Source organism: Anopheles darlingi, chromosome 3 (assembly GCF_943734745.1).
Source record: "Anopheles darlingi chromosome 3, idAnoDarlMG_H_01, whole genome shotgun sequence".
In the NCBI taxonomy this organism is placed as follows: domain Eukaryota; kingdom Metazoa; phylum Arthropoda; class Insecta; order Diptera; family Culicidae; genus Anopheles; species Anopheles darlingi.
The window spans coordinates 19,323,563-19,344,130 of record NC_064875.1 but is presented as its reverse complement, the minus strand read 5'-3'; the positions used below and the strand labels follow the sequence as shown (position 1 = coordinate 19,344,130).

The following is a 20,568-nucleotide window of genomic DNA, read 5'->3' as shown; positions in this document are numbered from 1 at the left end:
CTCGCTCGGAACTAAATGTCACGCACAGCACCACCACGTGTGTGTATGTGTGTTTGTCCGAGGGGAGCATTGAAACTACGATCTCCCGTTCCCCGTCGCCATCGGTTTCTGGCAATTTTCGTTCCGTTTGGTTTATCTGTAACAGAATTGGCTTTATTTATTGTTTCAACTTTTCGATTCCATCGGTTCCGTTCGTTCGTGGGTTTCTCTCACCTCACCACACTCACTCACTAGGCCACCAGCATCTGTCCTTTCGAGGGGCCTCCTTTTAGTCTTAATCGAAATATGGTTTATGTTTTATGTTAGGTTTTTTTCTTTTTGTTTAGCTTCTGTAAAGTTGTTGTGCCACCCCTATGCGCTACATCCGTGGTGCCACTAGAGAGCGTTCAAAGGAGTGATAGTGATAGTGTAGGAGTGCAGTGCTTGTGCTGCTGCTGCTGCTGCTGCTGCTACTGCTTTAAGTGTTTTGTTAACCTTTTCTGTTTGATCAATTGTTCACATTACTTTACTCTAGTCTATGGGGCTGCAAGCTCGCACCTTGAACAGTGGAGCGAATTCGTAAATACCGTATCTACAATGCATCTGCCGGCTGCTAGCTAGTTTCTTCTCCGAGATGTAGGCATAGAAGTAGGATAATAATTCGTAAGAACGTACTGTAAAGAGAAGGAGAAGGTGGAAAAACTTGGGGAAAACCATTCTCAACTATCCCTCAGCTAGGCGCAATCTCCCTACTCGTTTGTTCCTTGGTTTCATTTCGTTCCATTTCCGTATCGCTACACACCAGTTCTAGGAAGTATTTTCTTCCATTAACTTTCTAAAATAAATTCCATCCCCCCGGTGGGATGGGAAAGGACCCTTCACAACGCACGTGTGACGTGAGCTAACCACCAGGGGCTCTTGGTGTTAGCTGTTGCACTTGCACTATACCTTGCGAAGGGGCCTGGTCATCTCTGGTCAGCAGAACATTTTTCCAAAAACCACAGCTTGCTCGCCTGCCGCTCTAAGGCTATCGGTATGGCAGGGTTTTCCATACCGGGAGAAAATACTAGTAGAAGGGAGCGTGTGGACGGTGTTGCTTACGCGAATGCACGCGCACGTTCTTTTTGTTTGTCTCGTTGATTATGTTTCGATATTAACATATGATGCTCGCACGTTTCGAGACTGCCGGATGTGATGTTTTGCATAACGCGACCGCTGACGCGTTGTTTTGAGTTTGTGAGCTGGGTTTTGATATCGATAAATTAAGTTCTCATTGTTGGTTGATATATTTTTTCCGCCAATGATTACGTGCACCGACCGACCGCCAATGGCTCCGTGCTGGGCAAGGGCGTAAGCTTTGTTTTCCCACAGTTTGGTCATCGGGCGCACCCCCGTCTGGATGGCATGTTGGTAGATGTTGGAGCACCGAGTGTACCACCGGGGGCCATCGTGGTGAGCTGATGTAATAATCTACAATGGATAAAAACAAGCGAATGAAAAAGAACACAATGGACCGTTAGAATGGAGAGGTAAATTTGTTAATTAATTTCCGACTAAAAACAGAACGGGTCCTTTCAGCGAATGCCGTTATGCTGCATCAACTCGCCCGAGTTCACGGTTCACGGTATGATAAGCGTACGTATGATAAGAGTTTTAATTAGTGTCAATGCGTGTCCATTAAACATTAATTGCATCCGCCTTCTCCCACCATCCTATACCATCGCGATACACCGCGCGATTGATGTTAAAAGTGACTAATTGATGGCGAGCACAGAAGAAAACAAAAACCGCCACCAAACAGTCACGTGTACAGCGCATGGGGTGAATGGGTTGCTCCATTAAAAGGACAGATAGTCAAACCGCATGAAAATCAAAGCGTATCCTCGGTGGCGTGAACATAAAGACATGCGTTCACTGTCAACCACAAATCTTAATGACGCCTTAAATCAGCGTTTCACTCGAACGCACACACGCACACAGAGACACAGAACAAACGGTCGAAAAACGAAAACATTGAATTTTCATTACGATATATCGCGATCCATACTGTTTCGAAGGTATCAGCACGCTCGAATTAAATTGCTGGATGCATTCGGGCAGATGGATGGATCGTAATCAACACGACAACCACCACCACCAGCAGCAGCAGCAGCACCAGCACCAGCACGGGACATAAAACACTGAGTCCTAGTATTTTGTAAAAACTCACTTGGCGCACCGTGATGAATGTTAATGCGTCGCTGCATTATAAAGTGAAATGAGCCGAATTGAAGTCGTCATCCTGAATGCAGTCGGTCGGTATGGTACTACGTGGCTACGTGCCACGAATATGATGCAGATCCCGAGAGCGTCATGAAGTGTTCTCAACGCAGGATGAATATCCAACTCCACCGAATACCGAGCACAGGATCGGCGGAATAAATTCCAATGTCAGTGGAACGAGGAAAACGGAAATGAAGCGCAAGAAATACACATTGACACACATGTGTTTCTCGAGCTCAATTATCCGGAAGCGAAAACATAACTTTTATGCTGTGCTGTACCCGTGTGTTTGTTGCACGAAACAGTTGCTAATGCTGCTGCACCTCTAAGTTGTGACTAATTGAATGTGCGATAAGGTAAGTGGTGTGCAGTTGATTAGGACAGTTTAACATTTACGGTGTAGCTCTAACTTCACTAGTATCATTTTCGTCACTAACTCCTATTATTGGATTGTGAGCGTTTGCTAGCGCTTGTACGCAAGCTGCAGACGAAAAGCATATTATCAGCTTCAGCTGGAAGCCATTTCAATGCTGCACAATAGCAATTCTATTTCGGTCCATCCGCGAGGCTTCATGATGGTGTTTCCTATCCACCTCGGTCGCCATACATCTTTGTAAGAGACTTTTCCAAACCGAATTAAAACATTTAACAGACACAACGATGAACCGACGATCCACGATTAATTGGGCTAGATCGAGCGATAAAGTTTTCAATTTCACCCAGACAATGTTCCCCTGTCCTGTCACTCGACAAACCGTCGTCATTGCACTGCGTCTCGACGACGGAACCGCGGAACGGAACGCAATGGCGATGACATGGTGATTATCATGGCGGTTTGATGAAGGATATTCGTTGGGCTGACGGCTTGCTCATTCCGCGCTCCGGTCGCCGGTTGATACGGGTTCATTACTAATTATGGCAAAACAAGCCCTCAAGGGGACGATACAGAAGAGTTGATAAGTCTTATTTCCACTTCCTTCTCTGCGGTTTGCGGCTCGATGGATGGATGCCGACGACGACGACGACGATACCAACGACGGCGACGTGGGAATGCTATGGCCCGATCCGTGAGCCCGTGGACGCTCACTATCTTCTCTTCGCTCGCACTTTACGTAAGGATGCTGGCTGCTCGAGCTTAAATGAAGTTAGCGTGTGATGCGATGCGATACCCGCGTGTCGTTTCCACCCGTGAGCACGCGGACAGCATCCTTTCGATTCGGCGGAAAGTAATCGAGATGGTCGGTACCGGTGGCGGATGATCTGCTCGAGCCAAGGCCACGTAACGGTACGATATTTAATATTCGCTCCGCACGTACCGCACACGTGCGTGCCGAGATGCGCGATCGATGCTGTGCCATCGGGCCATCCACTAGTTAGTTGGCCCCGGGGGGTGTTTCCGTGGGATGGAAGGATGCCCCGTTGAGTCATGCTTGCTAAATGAATGATAACCGTCGATGGATTACCGATTTGGTGTTCTTTTTTTTTCCTCCTGCATGTAGACCTCTTTACTCCACCGAAAAAGGGGCGAAAGAAGAGATAATCCGGTCCACGGGCCCGTGTCACGGCATGCTCAGCATGCTGGTGTGGTATCGTGCACTGGTACGCGAGTGCCCTTGCCGGTTCCACGAGCGCTGATTTAATCGAAATTTGGGCTTTGCGTGTCGTGCTGGCTTTGTTGATTCGGCGACTGATGGAAACCCCCACGGGGCGGGACGGCCACCAACTTCCGAGAACACTGCGTGTAATGCACAGCAGCAGCAGCAGCAGCAGAAGGGAAGAATCAAGAAATCGGGGAAATTCATGCAAACATTCGATTTTTCTGTTTTTCTTTGCTGTTTTGGCAAACGAAATGAGGATTAATTTGGACGATCGATGAACAAAAGGATAAATCGAGGAAAACGTTACCACGGAAACGTGACCATCGCTCTGGCAGTCTCACGGAAACAGATGAATGTAATGCAATCAGCTAAAGAGAGGAGCGAGTTGGTCTGCACGCAACTGCGCTGAAGCAAACAACGAAGATCGGAGGCGATTTTTTACTAACTGACAAACAACTCAATTACTTGTTGTGGCTCACTGTTGGAATAGTGATCCATGATTCGCGATTGCTATGCTAGTTGTAAGGCAAAGTAACCTGCGCCTAGAAACTATAATTCATTCCACTGTTCTGTTCAATTGTGATAAGACGCAGATACGTCTTACTCACCACCGCCGTTTACGATGGAAATTAGCAGCCCCCAAAGAGAACCAGATTACCGAAACTTTATCAACCTTATGCTATCAAGAAGCTTACATCGAAGAGAGTGAAACATCAACCCATTCGGCCGCAACAGGCCCATCCATGTAAGCTGGGATAACATACAGATTACAGTAAGAAGTTTGATTCGTGGAATAGTTTCTTGCCTGGTAAGCCCCCCGGGGGACAAACTCTCCTCCAACCACACCTCAAAGATGTGCCACAGCACAATCTGCAAGTGACAGTTTTCGCGGTTACGCAAAAGGAATTGCGGCTGCCGAAGTTGACGTTGATGGTGCTTCCAGCACCGTGGTGATCAAACATTCCACGATCGTCGCCTATTGCGCGTGGTTTTTGAGGCTCAGCGGTGCGGTTGATACTTGTGGTCGACCTAATGGTGGTTGGCGTTGCCGGTAAAGTTGTATTCGCAACTACTGGAATCCATCATAGATGCCAAATGATGGACATTAGTTGGTTTACCGCATTTGCCGGAACGAAATGCATGCACACATATGAATTATTTCCTCTTAGCGGAGACAATTTGTCAATAAAATTTGAAAGAAACTGTCATTGTTAAGGCAATCAGAAACATTAAGTAAAATGGTCAATTTGATTTGAACAATGTTTTATATTCTAGAACCAAGAGGACAACCGCAAACACCTATGACCTACGAGCATCATGCTCAAAGGTGCGCTGCTTAGTTAAGGACCGAGGCAGACCTTTGCCTGCTGGTCTCTACTCGTGCTATAAAACTCCTAAACATTTTAGGTCACATCCCTTCAAGTGCCATCTCTCTAATTAGTTTAATACCGGAAAAAAGTTCTCGAAATGGCCATTTGCGCAGATTGCAATCACCTAAAGTGAACGCTTTCAAAGCATTGCCTTGCGCTGCAAAAGGAACGTTATCGTTAAAACGCGACCAAACCTCTAGGTCTAGGTCTCGAGGTCCAATCCGGTCCGCAGTACCGGGATGCCACCGTTCCATCGTTCTTGGACCGCACAATAAATGAAAACAAATGAAAACAACATAAAAACCCCAATAACGGCCCAAAAAACACACGCACGCACACATACGTGCAACCATTTCCGGGGTGTCCCTAGCGTTCGCCTTCCAAACCAAAAACTCGCTCTCGGCTACGTACCATAGAACGCGTACAGAAGGTGAAGGTGGAAGCGAAACCCCGAATGCAGGTCAAGTGTTCTGGTTCCTTCCCTGATTCTTTTTTGTGTGTTTGGTTTTCTTTTGTTTTTTATTTTTGTCGTGTTTTCTTCCACCGTCCAACGACAAAACGTGATCCGGTGATCGTCTACTTCACCTTTTTTCTGTTTTTTACCTTTCCTTTCTGGTTCCGTACCTTTCCCGTGCACTGGGTGTACCCTGGCGGCCCCGGCCGCACAGGTCGTAAAAGAAGAAGTTTCAATTTCTCTTTCACATTGCTCGCCCCTACCATCCGTGATGGGATGTGTTCATTGCCGCATAAGGAGAGGCCAAAGCCGAACCAGAACCTGCTCCTAGCCATCGTTGGCCACTGTATCGCGCAAAGGAATGGAAAATCCCCAACCACTTCTTTACGCCTAGGTATAAAAAAGGTAGCTAAGCCTAGAACCTGGCATACGGACTGTGCTACCCAGAACCGAGACTCCGTGAAGACCTAGGTATAAAAAAAGATTAGATAGACCAAATAGGGGAATGGTAAAGGACATTAAAAATCCGGCTAGCACCCGCACTGTCGCTTTTCTTCTCTCTGCCTAAGCTTTCTAGCTTTCGGCGCTTCACCTCGCCATCTACCCAACAGAATTGTTTTTCAGAACAGAAAAAGAAAGAACTTTACCACCAAGTACCGGTTCGGAACAGGTTAGCTTTGTTGTCATTCCGCATTCTGGCCCTATAAAAACCCAACGATCGTCGATACCGTGCAGTCAGTGTTCTCCAGACGCTTCACGACAACGCATCTCTTAACGCATCTCGCCGCTGCTTTCTCCTGCCATCGACCAACCACCGAACCACGCCAAACAGGTTTTACTGTCACCATCATGATAAGGACCGTTCCCGTGTGCATCTGTTTGGTTGCGCTTCTGCTCGGTACGGTACTGGCCGCACCGAGGCGTCCCCGCGGTGCCGATAGTTCATCGGAATCGAACGAATCGGTCGATTCGAAGGAAGTGATCACGAGCAGCAGCAGCACGACGCAATCACCCGAGGCCGCAGAAAACAGTGGAGGTGAGGTGAAGGATGAAGACGATACACCGGTTGTGACAGTGACAAAAACGGAACCGGCCACCGTTCCAGCGGCTGTCGAAACATCGGCCACAACCAACGAACTGAAGAAGGAAGTAACCGTCTCGGAGGAAGGTACTGTGGCCCAGACTGCGGTGAAGCCAGAAGTGAAGTCTGTGGTCGTAACAGATCACAACGAACTCAGGAAGGATGTGACGGTGCCGGAGGTCACCGTTGCACAAACCGAAGTGAAACCCGCGCTGAAGGTTGAAGGTGTCGTCGATAGCGAAGTCAAGAAGGACGTATCCGTATCGGAGGTCACGGTTACAGAAACCGAGGTGCAGCCAGTAGTGAAGACCACCGCCATCGAGCAAACGCGAACGATCGTTGAGGTTGCTCAGGTTGCTCAGGATCCCGTGGTGGTCGAACAGGTGGTTGCTGTCGTCGACGGCAAGGAAGCAGCACCAGCAGTGTCTACCGATATTACGGATGTTGGCGGAGTGAAGGCGCTGGCGGTCCCGGATTCGGTTGCCGATGCTACCGATGCCATTGTCGCCAGTGAACCGGTAGAGGCCGTGAAGGTGGAACCGGTGAAAGCACCAGAAACTGTCCAAGAAACCGTCGCGGCGGTCCCGGTGTAAGAAGACTGAATACTTTATAAACTAGCCTTAAGTAAATGAACTTCTGAATGTCTCAATAAAATGTACAAAATTTAATTGAAAACTTGTACAACTGGCTTTAAAGAGAAACATTGTGCCTTAAAGATAAAACCTTCAGGTCCAGAACTTATGCTCTTTCAGGTGCGGCCAACATCTCGAATGAGACAAGCCAAGGAAAATAGTAATCGACTTGCAAATTTGGAAAGGGAGGGACATCCCTTATTGTAATCTGTACTGTAAATGCGGATGCTGATTATACATTCATTAGGGGCCCGACCAGCGAAGCACAATCTTGTCATCTGGACCTTGTCTCAGGGAGCGTTAATTACTCCAGCGGTGAACGGTGCTGGCGGCCAGATTTGCGGAATTTATTCATATCCGAACCGACGGCGATGGGATCTAAATTATTATTATCGTCCCGATGTTTGCAGAAGATGCCAATGATCGATTGGTCGTACGATTGCTGGACTTCGATGGACAACCGATGATGGGCTAAACAATGTTGCTAACGCTAAACACCCACGGAGCTACCCACTCCTATCTGGCCGGATCTGGCTGTGGACCGCCATCGTCCGACAATCTCGACATTGTCTCGACAGCAAACCAACGTTTACCGTTCCCGGTGGAAGCTTCGATTGCTTGCATGTGTGGATCAACTTTCGATGGCGCCAATCACACACACACACACACACACACACACCAAGAGGCAGTACAGAGTGAGGCTGGATAACGAGGCGCATATTCCCAAGGAGACTTTCGTAATGTCTTGTTTACATCGAGTCTGCCCAGAGCGATCCACTTATTGCTGCTGCTGTTGCTATCGAAACGATTCGCTTCCACAAACACACACACACGGACCCGTTTCATCTTTCGCTCCGACAGCCTACTTCGTCGAAGGCGACAGGATTCGACGACGGTGGACAGGATGGAGACGGGCCGTATTTGGTGGAACGAATATTGACACTTTTCAGTGAGCTATGAGCCTGCTCGTCGTGCCTTACCGTACTCATATTCGTCGCATATTTGCGGCATGACATAACCTGGCCTGGCGTTACTTGGCGACGACATGTGACGACGGTTCGTCCTCGGGACGCCGCGTGGCAGCCATTTAACCCCATAGGTCTCCCTGGGTCCCGTACCATTTGGCGCCCTTTCACCTCCATGCTCTAGTGTGAGTGTAGGTGTTGTGTAATAATGATATCCCACCCCTTTTTGGAGCATCGCACATTATCGTACCACGCGAGAGATTGCCAACTCATCCGTGAGTTACTCGCAGAAATTGAAGGAAATCATGTACATTTCGTGGAACTAGACGAAAATGGAACCAAATGCGGTGCCCCCATTTCGTTTCCCCTGATTTCTGGATTCTCCGGTGGACCAAGCGGTGCTCTTTTGGTCACGATTTGCGAGAAATCTCGCCGCGGAATCGTCGACAAACCTTTGCTTCGACAATAAACTTTGCTCCTCTGTCAAAAACATACACACACACACACAGGCAGACAGGTGGGTAACCACCTTAGCGGTAGCAACCTTAATGTGCGTCAATTAAGACGCTCCCCGTTCGGCACTGCCCCTCTTCCCCTTCTAGCGACCGCTTTTCGCTTCGGATCGGAGAAACTTTCTAACCGTCTTTCGGTTCGGGCCACCTTCCTCCAACCCACGCCGAGACTCTTGTCTTGTCATCTGGTCGTTGAGGTAATGTCCTCGCTTAGCGCGAACTTACATCGACCCCGAACGAAAACATTAATCGAACCTTCGGAAAATGAACGGCAACGGCGCGTCGTGCTAGCCCTTTCCACGCCACGTGGCAGCACCTCTCTTTCACCCGTAATCTCAACAACTTTACACCAACGGAGTGACTCCCTTAATTAAGGACACGTTTCAGGGGTAGGCTTTAGACTAGCGAACATTTAAACGATTAAACAGCAAAGTCGATGTCCGCGCGAGACCCTGACCGTTGCAAAGTCATCATTATCATCGCAAGGCGCAAGTGATTTAAGGCCGATCGCCCTAATTGGATGACAAATAATCAGTGTGCCTCCGGAGATGACCTCCGGCCCGGATATCGTTGATGCTGAAGACGCACCTCTCTCTCGCTGGCGGACATCAAACAACACGAAGACAGATTAAATTATGCAAGGTGGTGCCTTGGGCCGGCCTTGCGCTGGCTCGAAAGGTCGGCAGACTCTGTAATTATCTCTAAAAGCATCGACTTTTCACGAAAAGCAGACACACTGCCGCACTCTCGTGGATGGAAGGTTGCTTTTAAATGTTCGGCAAATCATATATTCCGGGGCCGAGGTCTCCAGCGCGCCCTCCCCAGGGGATGCTTAGCCCCAAACGCGGGTCCGGCCGGAACGGTTTGCAAAAGCATTTCCCAACAAAACCATTTTTTTCCTCCACTCGGTAAGTAAATAAACAACATCCATCATCATCATCATCGTCGTCGTCGTGTTCGTCATCGTCCACGGTCTGATTGCCCGCAAGCATTAAGTATTGATCTGCCGGAAAAAACAGCGAAGCAAAATCGGTAGACAAACAATAAACAGACACCAATAGATTTGTTCGCGCGAGAAATGGGATCCGTGGACCTGCGGCTCTTAGCCGGATGCCGCCTGCAACGGAACGCGCCTGGCAAAGGGTAAAAAAATGACCGATCCATCACCGACGGCGACCGTGGCCATTTTGGATCAATTTCTTAAAATATTTTTAAAGCATTTTCTTCGATGCTGGCAAAATAACTTGGGCTGCTTTTGTCCGCTGTTACGAGTTACTTCGATGAGTTGAACGTAGCACTCGCCTACATTAATTCCTCAAGATTTATTTAATAACACATACCGACGGACTGTGTTGTGTGTATCGAGTACAGAAAAAGGGATGCATATCATCGAACATCGAAGATGCCGGAGATGCTCGTTTCACAGTCTGCATTCCTAACCTCGCCTTACTTCAAACACAAACAGCGCCACAGTTATGGATTGTCTCGTTCCGTTAGATTGATTGAAACATCAAACCATCGGAAAGGAAATCGTTTCACCCTCGAATTCCAGACCCGCACTCGCCGCCCACCACCCGCTTACCAGACTCACCAAATAATCTAAACGTTCGCATCGTCTGGGCAAAATATTTCATCACCGTCGTCCTCCTCCTGCTCCTCCAATTCCACCAACTCAACATGGCGGCCAGCCAGCACAATGCGTTCGAGGTCTCGAATGGCACGAGATCGTCATCGTCGTCATTTGGTCTATTTAATCGCGAGGAAAATTTCACCGAGATCTCGCTCTCGCCCGCGCCCTTCAATAAACAGACTCACACACCGACATACACACACACTCTGGACTACCATCCCCGCGGTCTGGTGTTCAATCACAATGCGTTTTGTGTGTCGCACACGCTCATCCCAGAGCTCCCGTCGTACCAACTGTCGCATTTCATGTCGCTCCTCTCCACGGAACACACACGCAGCTCCCTCTCCCACAAGGAATCATGTCCCTGGTCCCATGCGTGTAGTATTGCTCCTGCTACCACGTGTCTAGTGCTGTGTGCAAGCGTAATGGTGCGTAATCAGAGACTCCGTGCCCGAACTGCGAACACCGATCGCCGTTCACCGTTATCAGCACCGAGCATGGCGGTACACTAAATGTCATCATTACAGTTTGTCAAACGACGACGCTGGCAACCGTTCGAGAAACGTTTTTATCCATTGCCAGACCGGAGCGAAGCAACTAGATTGTCCTCGTCCGAGGGTAGTAGGTACTGTTGCTGCTACTGACGAGACGACCATGTGGCTCTGTTCGCCCATTTCAGCCCAGGAACGGAAGCGCAACGGGACGCTGTCATCCAGGTGATCAATTTCACACCGATTTAATTTCATCGACACCATCGTACACCACCACCACCGAACACCGAACACCGATCAGGTAAACGCACCGCGGGACACCTAAACCAATAAAGCTACTCAGCGTGGATGCTGGGTATGGTAGTAGTATAAGCATTCGCTCGCCCGCCAGGACACACGCACGCTACACTTGGCCGGTGTCGTCTCTCGGTGGGCTCGCCAAACTCAATCAACCGTCAAACAATGGCCGATGAAAGAAAAACAATGGCACCGGCGACGCCTGTTTGCCGCGCAAACATTTGGCAACCCAATTGGAACGGTAAATAGTGAGCTACATCCTGCAGGCCGGAGTCTGACGCCGGATCTCCGTTGTGCCTTCTTCATCTGAGACCACTACCATCGCGTGCGTGCGTGTGACGTAATTTGTCGCCAGCTACTGGGAAAACGATTGTTTAATAGATCCAAGCAGGCGGATTCGCCTTTCTGCGTCAACCTCAAGGATACTAGTCCAGATCCCAATCCTCTCGTCCTAAACTTTGCACGGTGTGGAATTGTTGAAATTAATGAGACTTAAGTTGAGCTCGGTCCAATGTGGGCGATAACAGAAATTCAACGCGCAACCAAGGAACGCAATGGACGCTGTCCAGCCGGACGACCAACCGGCCATATATTGACGGCAGTTACAACAACATTACGTTGAATGAGGTGTGTAACGTATTAACGGTTATGGAACACAAATGGCCCGGCAGAACACGTCGTTGACGTCGTCGAAACGACCCGACTCGAAACGAAACGCTTATGGCGGCTGTGCACAGACGCCACAGATTGGGCGATGGTGTGTCAACGATGACACTGCCGCCCATTTGCAGTGATAGCGAAATCTGTCTGTGTCTTATAGACAGATGGCCACCGGCCAACCATCGGGAACAAATTGGATGCCCTTTGAACTTCTTCGCCATAGCCAACTAGAACATCGATCATCGGGGCTCGTTTCACCGATACTTACTGAATGCTTAGGAATCCGAATCTGCGAATCCGACACCGCCTACAGGTCCGTATGCAGTACCGGTGGCCGTCCGTCCATTCCGCGACTCGCAAGCGGCACTGGCACCGGTGACGGGGACCGTTGCGCATCCGTTGCCGATGGGCGTCGCACAGAGGAGGATGACGACTGGATGGTCGTTACGCTCGTTGACGGTGCCGTCGATGAGGCCTGGGCACTGGATGGCTGATCAAAGGTGGTGCACGGCATGATGCTGGCGGTGCTGTAGCTCATTCCGTTTCTGCCGTTGGATCCCCCCCTGGAGCTGGTGTTTGTTCCGTTACTACTACTGTTGTTGTTGTTGTTGTTATGCGGCATCATGTTGGTATCATTGGATGGCTTCAAGTGGCCCGACTGTTGCTGTGGTTGCTGCGATGTCTGGTGATGGGGCAGCAGCTGCTGCTGCCCTGAATCACCACCACCACCACCACCGACCGGTCTACTTTGTTGCCGGTTGTTGGACGCCGGGAGCACCTTGGTCGAGTTACCCCGCTCCGAGCCCCGGTTGCGGGCAAACCGGGGAAAGAAGCTGTTCTCGATCTGCAGCTGTGCATTGATCTCCTTCCCCTTGGCGCAGGTGCACGCCTTCAGGAAGCTTTTCTTGAAGTTATCACTCAAAAAGGCGTACAGTATCGGGTTCATGGCGGAGTTGCTGTACCCGAGCCAGCTGACCAGCACGAACACCGTGATCTCGAGCCGCGATTTGCAGATGTCGGGCGGCGAGTTGATCAGCGCGACCTGCGAGATCCAGTACGGCAGCCAGCACAGCACGTACACCGTGATGACGGTCAGGACCAGCTTCGTCACCTTCCGGTGCGAGCGTTTCTTCTCCTTCGACTTCGATTTCGGGCCCACGGTTCGCAGCTTCCGGATGACGAGATAGTAAAACATCAGAATCAACGAGAGAGGTATGGCGAACCCAAGGATCAGTGAGTACAGCGTGAACGTGGTGCCCGAGTTGGCGCCCGTCTCCGATGGCCACATAATGTTGCACGACATCTTGTTCTTCTCCCGGTGGATCGTGTTGGCGTACAGCATCACCGGTAGCATGATGAGAACGGACGCGGTCCAGGCCAGCGCCGACACCACCTTCGACACCAGCGGTGTCCGGAAGCGGGGCGACGAGATCGGATGGCAAACCGCGATGTACCGATCGGCCGACATGATGAACAGAAAGATGGACGAGGTGAACTGCGTAATCGAGGTCGACACCATGTACGCCTTGCACATCCCATTACCGAACGTCCACTCGCCCAGGTACATCGTCGTGATGAGAAACGGTATCCCGATCAGAAAGCACTGATCGGCGATGGCCAGATTCAGGATGTACATATTCGTAACGGTTTGCATCTTCGAAAACCGCATCACCACGTAGATGACGAGCGTGTTACCGAACAGCCCGACGATGGCCACCAGCGCGTACAGTATCATCGAGATCGTATTCCCCACCGGCATCTGTATCGATGGGCAAGCCTCGGTCGCCGAATCATTGAAGAAGCTGCTGAAAAACGGATGATGCGGGAAGCGGCGTGACAGATTGGCGGTAAAGTCGCTGGAAGTGGTCCCGGTTCCACCAGCGCCACCAACACCACCACCACCGGATGAAGCCGTCAGTGCCCGGAGCGTAATGTTGCTGAGAAAGGTCGAGAAGTTGGTTACCGCTTCGCTGCTGATGCCGCTACTGCCGGAGGCCGACGAAGCGGACGGTAGCATGATGGCGGACGACGACGACGACGATGACGACGACGAGATCGTGGTGGAGGTTTGGCGGAGAAACGTCAGTAGCTCCGCTGACCACGGTATGTTACCATGGAAATGCTGGGCGATGGTTGCTATCGCCACGTCCCCTGAAGGCGACAGTGTGCCCACTGTACCAGTCGCCATCGTAGTAGCTTGTGTTGCGTCGTATGGCGTTGCCAGTGTCGATAGGAGAGCGGAACCGGTAGTCACTAACAGATCGACGGTACTATTTGTGGTTTCAGCCGCACTACCACCACCACCACCTCCATTCCAGTCCATTTCCAGTCCAGTCCCCAGGTGATAGCGCGGAGGGTCTTTTTTCGTCGTCTGCTCGTCCGACAAGAATATCCGTACGATATCCCGGATATGATGTCAGGTATCCAAAAAAGGTTTCCCCACACCTAGCTGTTCCTAATTTATTCCAGCAAACGGAAAAAAGCAAACGAGGAAGCTGCCCTACATTCGTTTCTCGGTACTATTTATGCGGTTCGTCGCGTTTTCCACACTCTTCCATTAGTTTCCACACACCCTAGCTATCCCAGCGATACCCGCTGTCGGTTGGGGATGGTATAAGGAGCAACACTAGTAGGCTTGGTGTTGGTTGATGAGCCTCCGTGGAACGTCACATTCACTTTGCTTCACTTGTTTGCACAACAAACCGAAACCCTGGGACTAGTAATCTTTGCTTTCGTCTATGTATCGTCTGCAACGTTTTTTTTTTTCGGGTAAGCAATGGACACCTCAGTGTTCATCCGGTGCTCGATGATAAGCTGAGCTGGGTGTTGAGTCAATCTATTCCTCGGTATCTATCTTCGCACTGTTTACCATTACAGAACCCTCCCGTTACTCTTACCACCACGAACCGCAACGATTTCTTCTTCAAACTGAACTCCGGGTACAGTGCTACCGTGGTGTGTCACCGCGTAGTGTGGCAGGAAACCGAAATGGCATTTAAATGCTCGCAGCGAAACACCTCCACCACCAGCAACCCTTTTACCGACTCGGAGGATAGATGCAGTAGGTATTTTTAGCGCTCCCAGAACACGGGATCGGATGCACGATCGGGTAAATGCGTTGTCTAGCGAGAACGCGTGCAGTTTGGTTTTGGTGGTCCAGAGTCCACACACACACACACTCACACTCCTACACGGTTTCCTGTCTTCTTCGGTTCTCGCCGAATGGTCAGCACCTGCGCCACCCGCGGATGGATGGTGACGTGGCGTAGGTGTCGACTGATCGAATCACTCTGGCCGCCCCCCTGGATGTTGTTGATGAAGATGGTGAAGGTGTGTCTATAAACAAACATTTAACCAGCACCACCACCGGGAGCGAAGCACCGATTCGGAGTGAGCAGACGGCCGATGCTTTTCCATCATTTCTTGCTCGATTCTTGGACCACAAACAACAAACAAACCAACGCGCGCTGGTAGCTCCTGGGTGTGCCCCCGGGATGACTAACTAACAAGCCGAACAAGGCGAAGGTTGTTCGAACGCAATTCCGGCGAATGTTTATGATGCGCGAGATGCGGGTTTGTTTAATTCATAATTCATATTTCACGCAGTCATCATCACGCAGGAAGGAATGATGTGGTATCTGTTTCCGTTGCACCTGGCCATCACCTGCACACGACCGGCTGCTGCTGCTTCTGTTCGTTGCAACAACACTTCGAACACACCAGCCACGCCAACGGTTGACGAGACGGTCTTATAAACGTGAAGTTCGCTACTCGTTGCTATCCTCGATTTCTCGGCAACTGGTCGGTTTTTCCAACCGTTCACTGATGCGTCTAGACGCAGACTGAACTCACCACTTTCGAGGACTCGCGGATCGTAGTCCACAAACCGTCGTCCACGTCTGCCGTGTGTGTGTGTGGGCGACAGTGTTGTGGTAGGACGCTTGCCCCCCCTGCGCCTCACCTTCCTCCTCGCCCTTGATCCGGTAGCTTTCACTTTCATTCATCCGGTTTTGCGCGACGATAACGAGCCAAACACACCACATCCTTATTGCCGGCACATTCCCGCCCCCCCCCCCCCTTGTTCGGCTTCGGCTTTCGGTGTCTGTCGGCGCTCGGTTCCTTATCGCATCCTTGCGCATGCCCACGAGCCAACCGTTCGTTTCCCCTCCAGCTTCGAGCTTCGTTTGTTTATAAAACGTTGTGCCGGGTGCATGGACCGTGGTCGCTGCCGCCGCCGCTGCCGACGCCGCCACCGATAGAACGCCAAGTTCAGCTGAAGGTGGTCCCGGTGGCAGGAAATGGCCCGAACCACCCGTGGTTATACCGTGGTGACCTTATGGGTTCGATGCCGGCACGCTGGCACGTCTACCTCACGGTCGAGGACGACATTTGCACGACCACGACGATGGCGACGACGATTGATGCACTTTGCCATGCACTCACGTGGAGTGGAGCGTCGATGGTGGTGGCGTCAGCGACCACGCAATGGTTGAACAGTTCGTGACGACCCGGGGGCAGGGAGTGTGCCTTCAGTAACCGCTTCGTCTGAAGTCGTTCCTAACGTTGCCACGGTTGCTGCGGTGACCTCCACTCGCAAGTGTTTCAATCCATCCACCGCGTGGCACCGGGTTCCCCTAAATGGTCTTTAAAGTGTGCTTTATGGCAAAAGCACTGGCTCGGAATGGTGCTCGTTTGACGAACGGAGTGACGCTTTAAGAGGCAAATGCTTTTAGAGCGAGCAGCACAGGGACATCACTCACACTGACACACAACACAACGGCTTTCCATCATTTACCTTTAAAGGATTCTCTTCTACGGCAAAAAAAAAAGCAACTCTCCATTCGGGCGTCGGTCAGGGCATCGCACCGCAGCTCGAACACCACGAGGCATTCGCCTTAACCCGCCCCCGGGGCCAACTAACTCGTCCGCGGGAAAAACGGACAAACAAGTAACATTTTCAGTCAAACATCTTGCGTGGTGGTGGTGGCGGTTTACCCAGCACAAACATTTCATTACATTTACGCCGAGGTAAACACACTTCACTCGTTGCTCGTAATCATCCTAATGAAAGGCAATTTCGTTTTCTTAATAAACGGCGAATCCGACAGACGCAAGTCGTCCTTCGAAGAAGGACACGGCAAATGGATGAATCCGCTCCCGAACCCTCTGTGTATCCTGACACTTTCAAGTAGGTTTTCAAGTGGAATTTCAATTTCGATACCAAACCAAATCTGTTAAGGCAGCAATCGAGCTTCAGGTCCAAGTTCCTCGAAGTGTTTCCTTATCGATGCTTCCGGTCTTGTCGAAAATTTGGACAGCACCCTCATTTTGATTACCACAATGCCCTCACTTCAAAGGTTGTTATGTTCAAACGATCGAACATGGCTAACAATGCATTATTGATTACACGTGCTGGTCACTGGCTGGCTTCTTGGTGCCTCGCCTCTCTGCGATAGTATGTCCATCAAATGCTGCTGCTGAACCAAACCGGGATCAAACCATTGTTGGGCGAGAAGGTTAAGATCAAGACGTACAGGAGGATATAATACAAAGTTGTAACGAGTTGAGGCTCTTCTCGTAATTAACTTCATCTGAACACCTGGATTAGCTGAATGATACTAATACAGAGTCCCCATTTTGCGCAAGCTTATTCTATCCCATTAAAAAGGAAATAACATTCCTTTTCCGGTGGTTTATATAGCGCTCTTTTTTGGTGATCATTCGCTGCCCCTTATAACAGCATAAATTACATTGCACCCTGCAAAAGATGAGCTGCCCAAAGCAATGAAACGCATTCCCGCACCCCCAAAAACTACTCCGAACCCGTCACTCCACGTGTAACATGCCGGCCGTTCCTTACTAAAATGTGTTACAAACTGCGGAAAGTGTCGGATGAGAGGTCGGTTGCAAAAAACGGAGAAAAAAAAAGGTTACAGAACTTACGTACGACCTGCACCAGAATGTAAATCGCTCCCTTGCACCCTGCTGTGCTGCTGCTGCTGTTTTGTGTTTTATTTTTGTTGCCAAACCCAGTGCCGTGCGCGCTCGCTACACTATGAATTAGATGAGCATTTTTCCGCATGTTTTTGCAACACATTCCCGGACAATGGCCCCCCCCCCGTGATGGTGACACACTACCCCTCCTCCTCCTCCTCTGCCACTCTGCTGAAGCGTGGAAACGGTGAAAACAATGATGCGCCAACGGCGCATTGTTGATTATCCCGCGCGATAGTGCAACAGCAGCAGTAGCAGTAGCAACAGTAGTAGTAGCAACACATGCAAACCGGCAATGGCGCTCGCGCTGGCGAATGGAACAAATTACCGACACAATTTATGACGCCATTGCGAACCCGATGAGATGCAAAGAGAGTCCCTAAGGACCGGTGGGGGGGGGGGGGGGGGAGGAGGGGTACGAGGGCACGAGGAACCGCTTGAGCGGCTGTCCGAGCGCAACAAATGGGTGCACCATTTGGGACACATCGTAACACCCGCTCCCTCTGGTAGTGGGCAGCCAGCAGTAGGTGGGGTGGTTCATTCTGACACTACACTACACAGCATACACACAGCATAGGATCGGTTGGTCCTCATGGTCTTGGTTGATGTGACAGTGAGGGCAACACAGTTTGCAAGACCAGCAAGCACCGGGGGAATGGCAACAGCTTGGTTTAGGTTGTCGGCACACACCGAGAGCTTTCCGACGGAGGTTCTTCACGCTTCCTTCCGTCGCTTTTCTTCCACCCCCCGCCGTCCTCCATCCGGTCCGTTTGGGTACCGAAAAGAATTTTAAATAAAGAAACATAAATTTGATAGCCAACCACGGGATGCAGCAAAAGGGAAGGGTTAGCAGCAGTCGAGCATAAAAGAAACCAGCAGCCAAGGAAAGGGTAGCAACAGTAGCAGCAGCAACAAAACCAAAACAATACAACCGCTCCGGACACACACACACACTAACCGGATTGAAATCGGAAACATTTCGAAGGTAAGCGATTTCGCCTCGCGTGAAAGGTGCTTGTGGGTTGTGCGATGTCGTTTCCCCTTTTTGGTTTTTTGTTTTGCGTTGCTTTTAAAACCCTTTGTCCCAGCCACCGTTCTCGGGGAAGCGTGGTACACGTGCCAGCACATCAAACGCGTGAGGAGAGCGCCTGAGACGCACGTGAAGCATGCGATGATCCGAACGAGATTGACCGATAAAAGCTCGATCGATGCAGTAAACATTGTTCACATCGTCGAGCAGAAGCAGTTTGAGCACCTCGAGGGGGTGGTTGAGGGAGAACTGCGTCGTGCGTCTTTTGCGTCCGTGGAATTCACGGCTTCCCGTCGGAAACGACCAGAGATGAGCATCGAGCATCATGTGTTATGAGAGAAAAGGGCAGGCAAAATTCGTGAGGTGGACGTTACCTTTTGATTTGCCAGGACATCCCCGTTCCAAAAATCCTACAACCGATTTATGGGTTCGCTTTCTAATCCGTCGGATAGATTGTTGTAAATTTAAGCATCTCAATCACAGATGCCGGCCCTAAGCGAGGACCCAATTTGACGGTTTTCGTATCGAATGGCTTTAATGCTTCAACAATGTCTAGAATTCGGTGCGCAGCACGACGACGACGCATTTAAATTCCTTCTTAGTGGACCACATTGTACAAGGGATCTTTCTGCCCTTCCCCTCTAGCTGGATGATTAATTTACATGCGAGTATTGCGTCTCACACTCACAACTCTCGGTCTCCCTGGAATCCAGCATTGGCCTTTTGTGGTTTTCGACATGAAAAAGGCAGCAACCAGCGACAGAGTGACCAGACAGTGGTCCAACTTTTGTGCTCAATGCAAAACAAAGGGACTGCTGCTGCTGCTGCTGCTGCTGATAGCTCTTCCTGGGAATAGGGTAAGTTCATCAATTGACACGTTTTTAACCGGGGCCGGGGCCAGCAGCTTCCACAGAGAGCGCATTGCCCAAACCACCGGCTACCAGGCGCCTCCATTTCCTTGCTACCAGGCGCCTCCATTCCAGCGACCGCAGGAGCGACGATTGTCAACTCGGCAAGATGGTGATGGTGATCCCGTGACAGCTTCTTCTGTTTAATTTCAAAATCCGCTCGCCCTCACCATCTGGCGCCCGGCCCCGGCTGCGAAAGTGATTATCCAACTCCCAAGTCTGACTGTGGGGGGTTAGGATCCGGCGCCTTGGCGTTTGACGCAATCCTGGCTAATTTCCTGGCGGTATTCTACCAGACACACACAAAAATCGCCAATCATTTGTATAACAAAAACTCTGCTTTAGTTTTTGTTCTCTCGTTCTCTCTTGCCGGGACTCCAGGCACTGTATCATTGCCAGATCGTACCACGATTCGCACCCATTTCGAAGCGTCTGGCGCTTCCTCGAGCCCATTGTTAAACTCATCGGTTTCAAGTAGGTCGAGAAGGACACCCAGGATGATGTGAGAAAATTATGAGCATAATCCGAGCGCTTTCCATTCACTAGAAACCTGCTTCACCGGCCTGGGGTGGATCCGGTGCTTCTCATATTTGTCGTCGTCGTCGTCGTCGTGGTAACACGATACACCGGAGCATACACACACACGGCGGATGCGGCATGTGTCGTAATGTCGTAGACTCCAAAAATGTGACGCAAACAGTGGAA

The 20,568-nt window shown here is 50.4% G+C and overlaps 1 protein-coding gene across 1 annotated transcript; it reads right to left on the bottom strand.

The window, feature by feature from the left end:
* Positions 1-204: 204 nt before the first annotated feature.
* Positions 205-14,294, bottom strand: LOC125957129 (tachykinin-like peptides receptor 99D). The gene is made up of 2 exons (XM_049689610.1): positions 12,200-14,294; positions 205-1,449 (listed from the first exon to the last, which is right to left on the bottom strand). Exon 1 carries the CDS (start codon positions 14,252-14,254, stop codon positions 12,239-12,241), a length of 2,016 nt encoding a protein of 671 aa, XP_049545567.1. The 5' UTR covers positions 14,255-14,294; the 3' UTR covers positions 205-1,449; positions 12,200-12,238.
* Between the last annotated feature and the right edge of the window lie 6,274 nt (positions 14,295-20,568).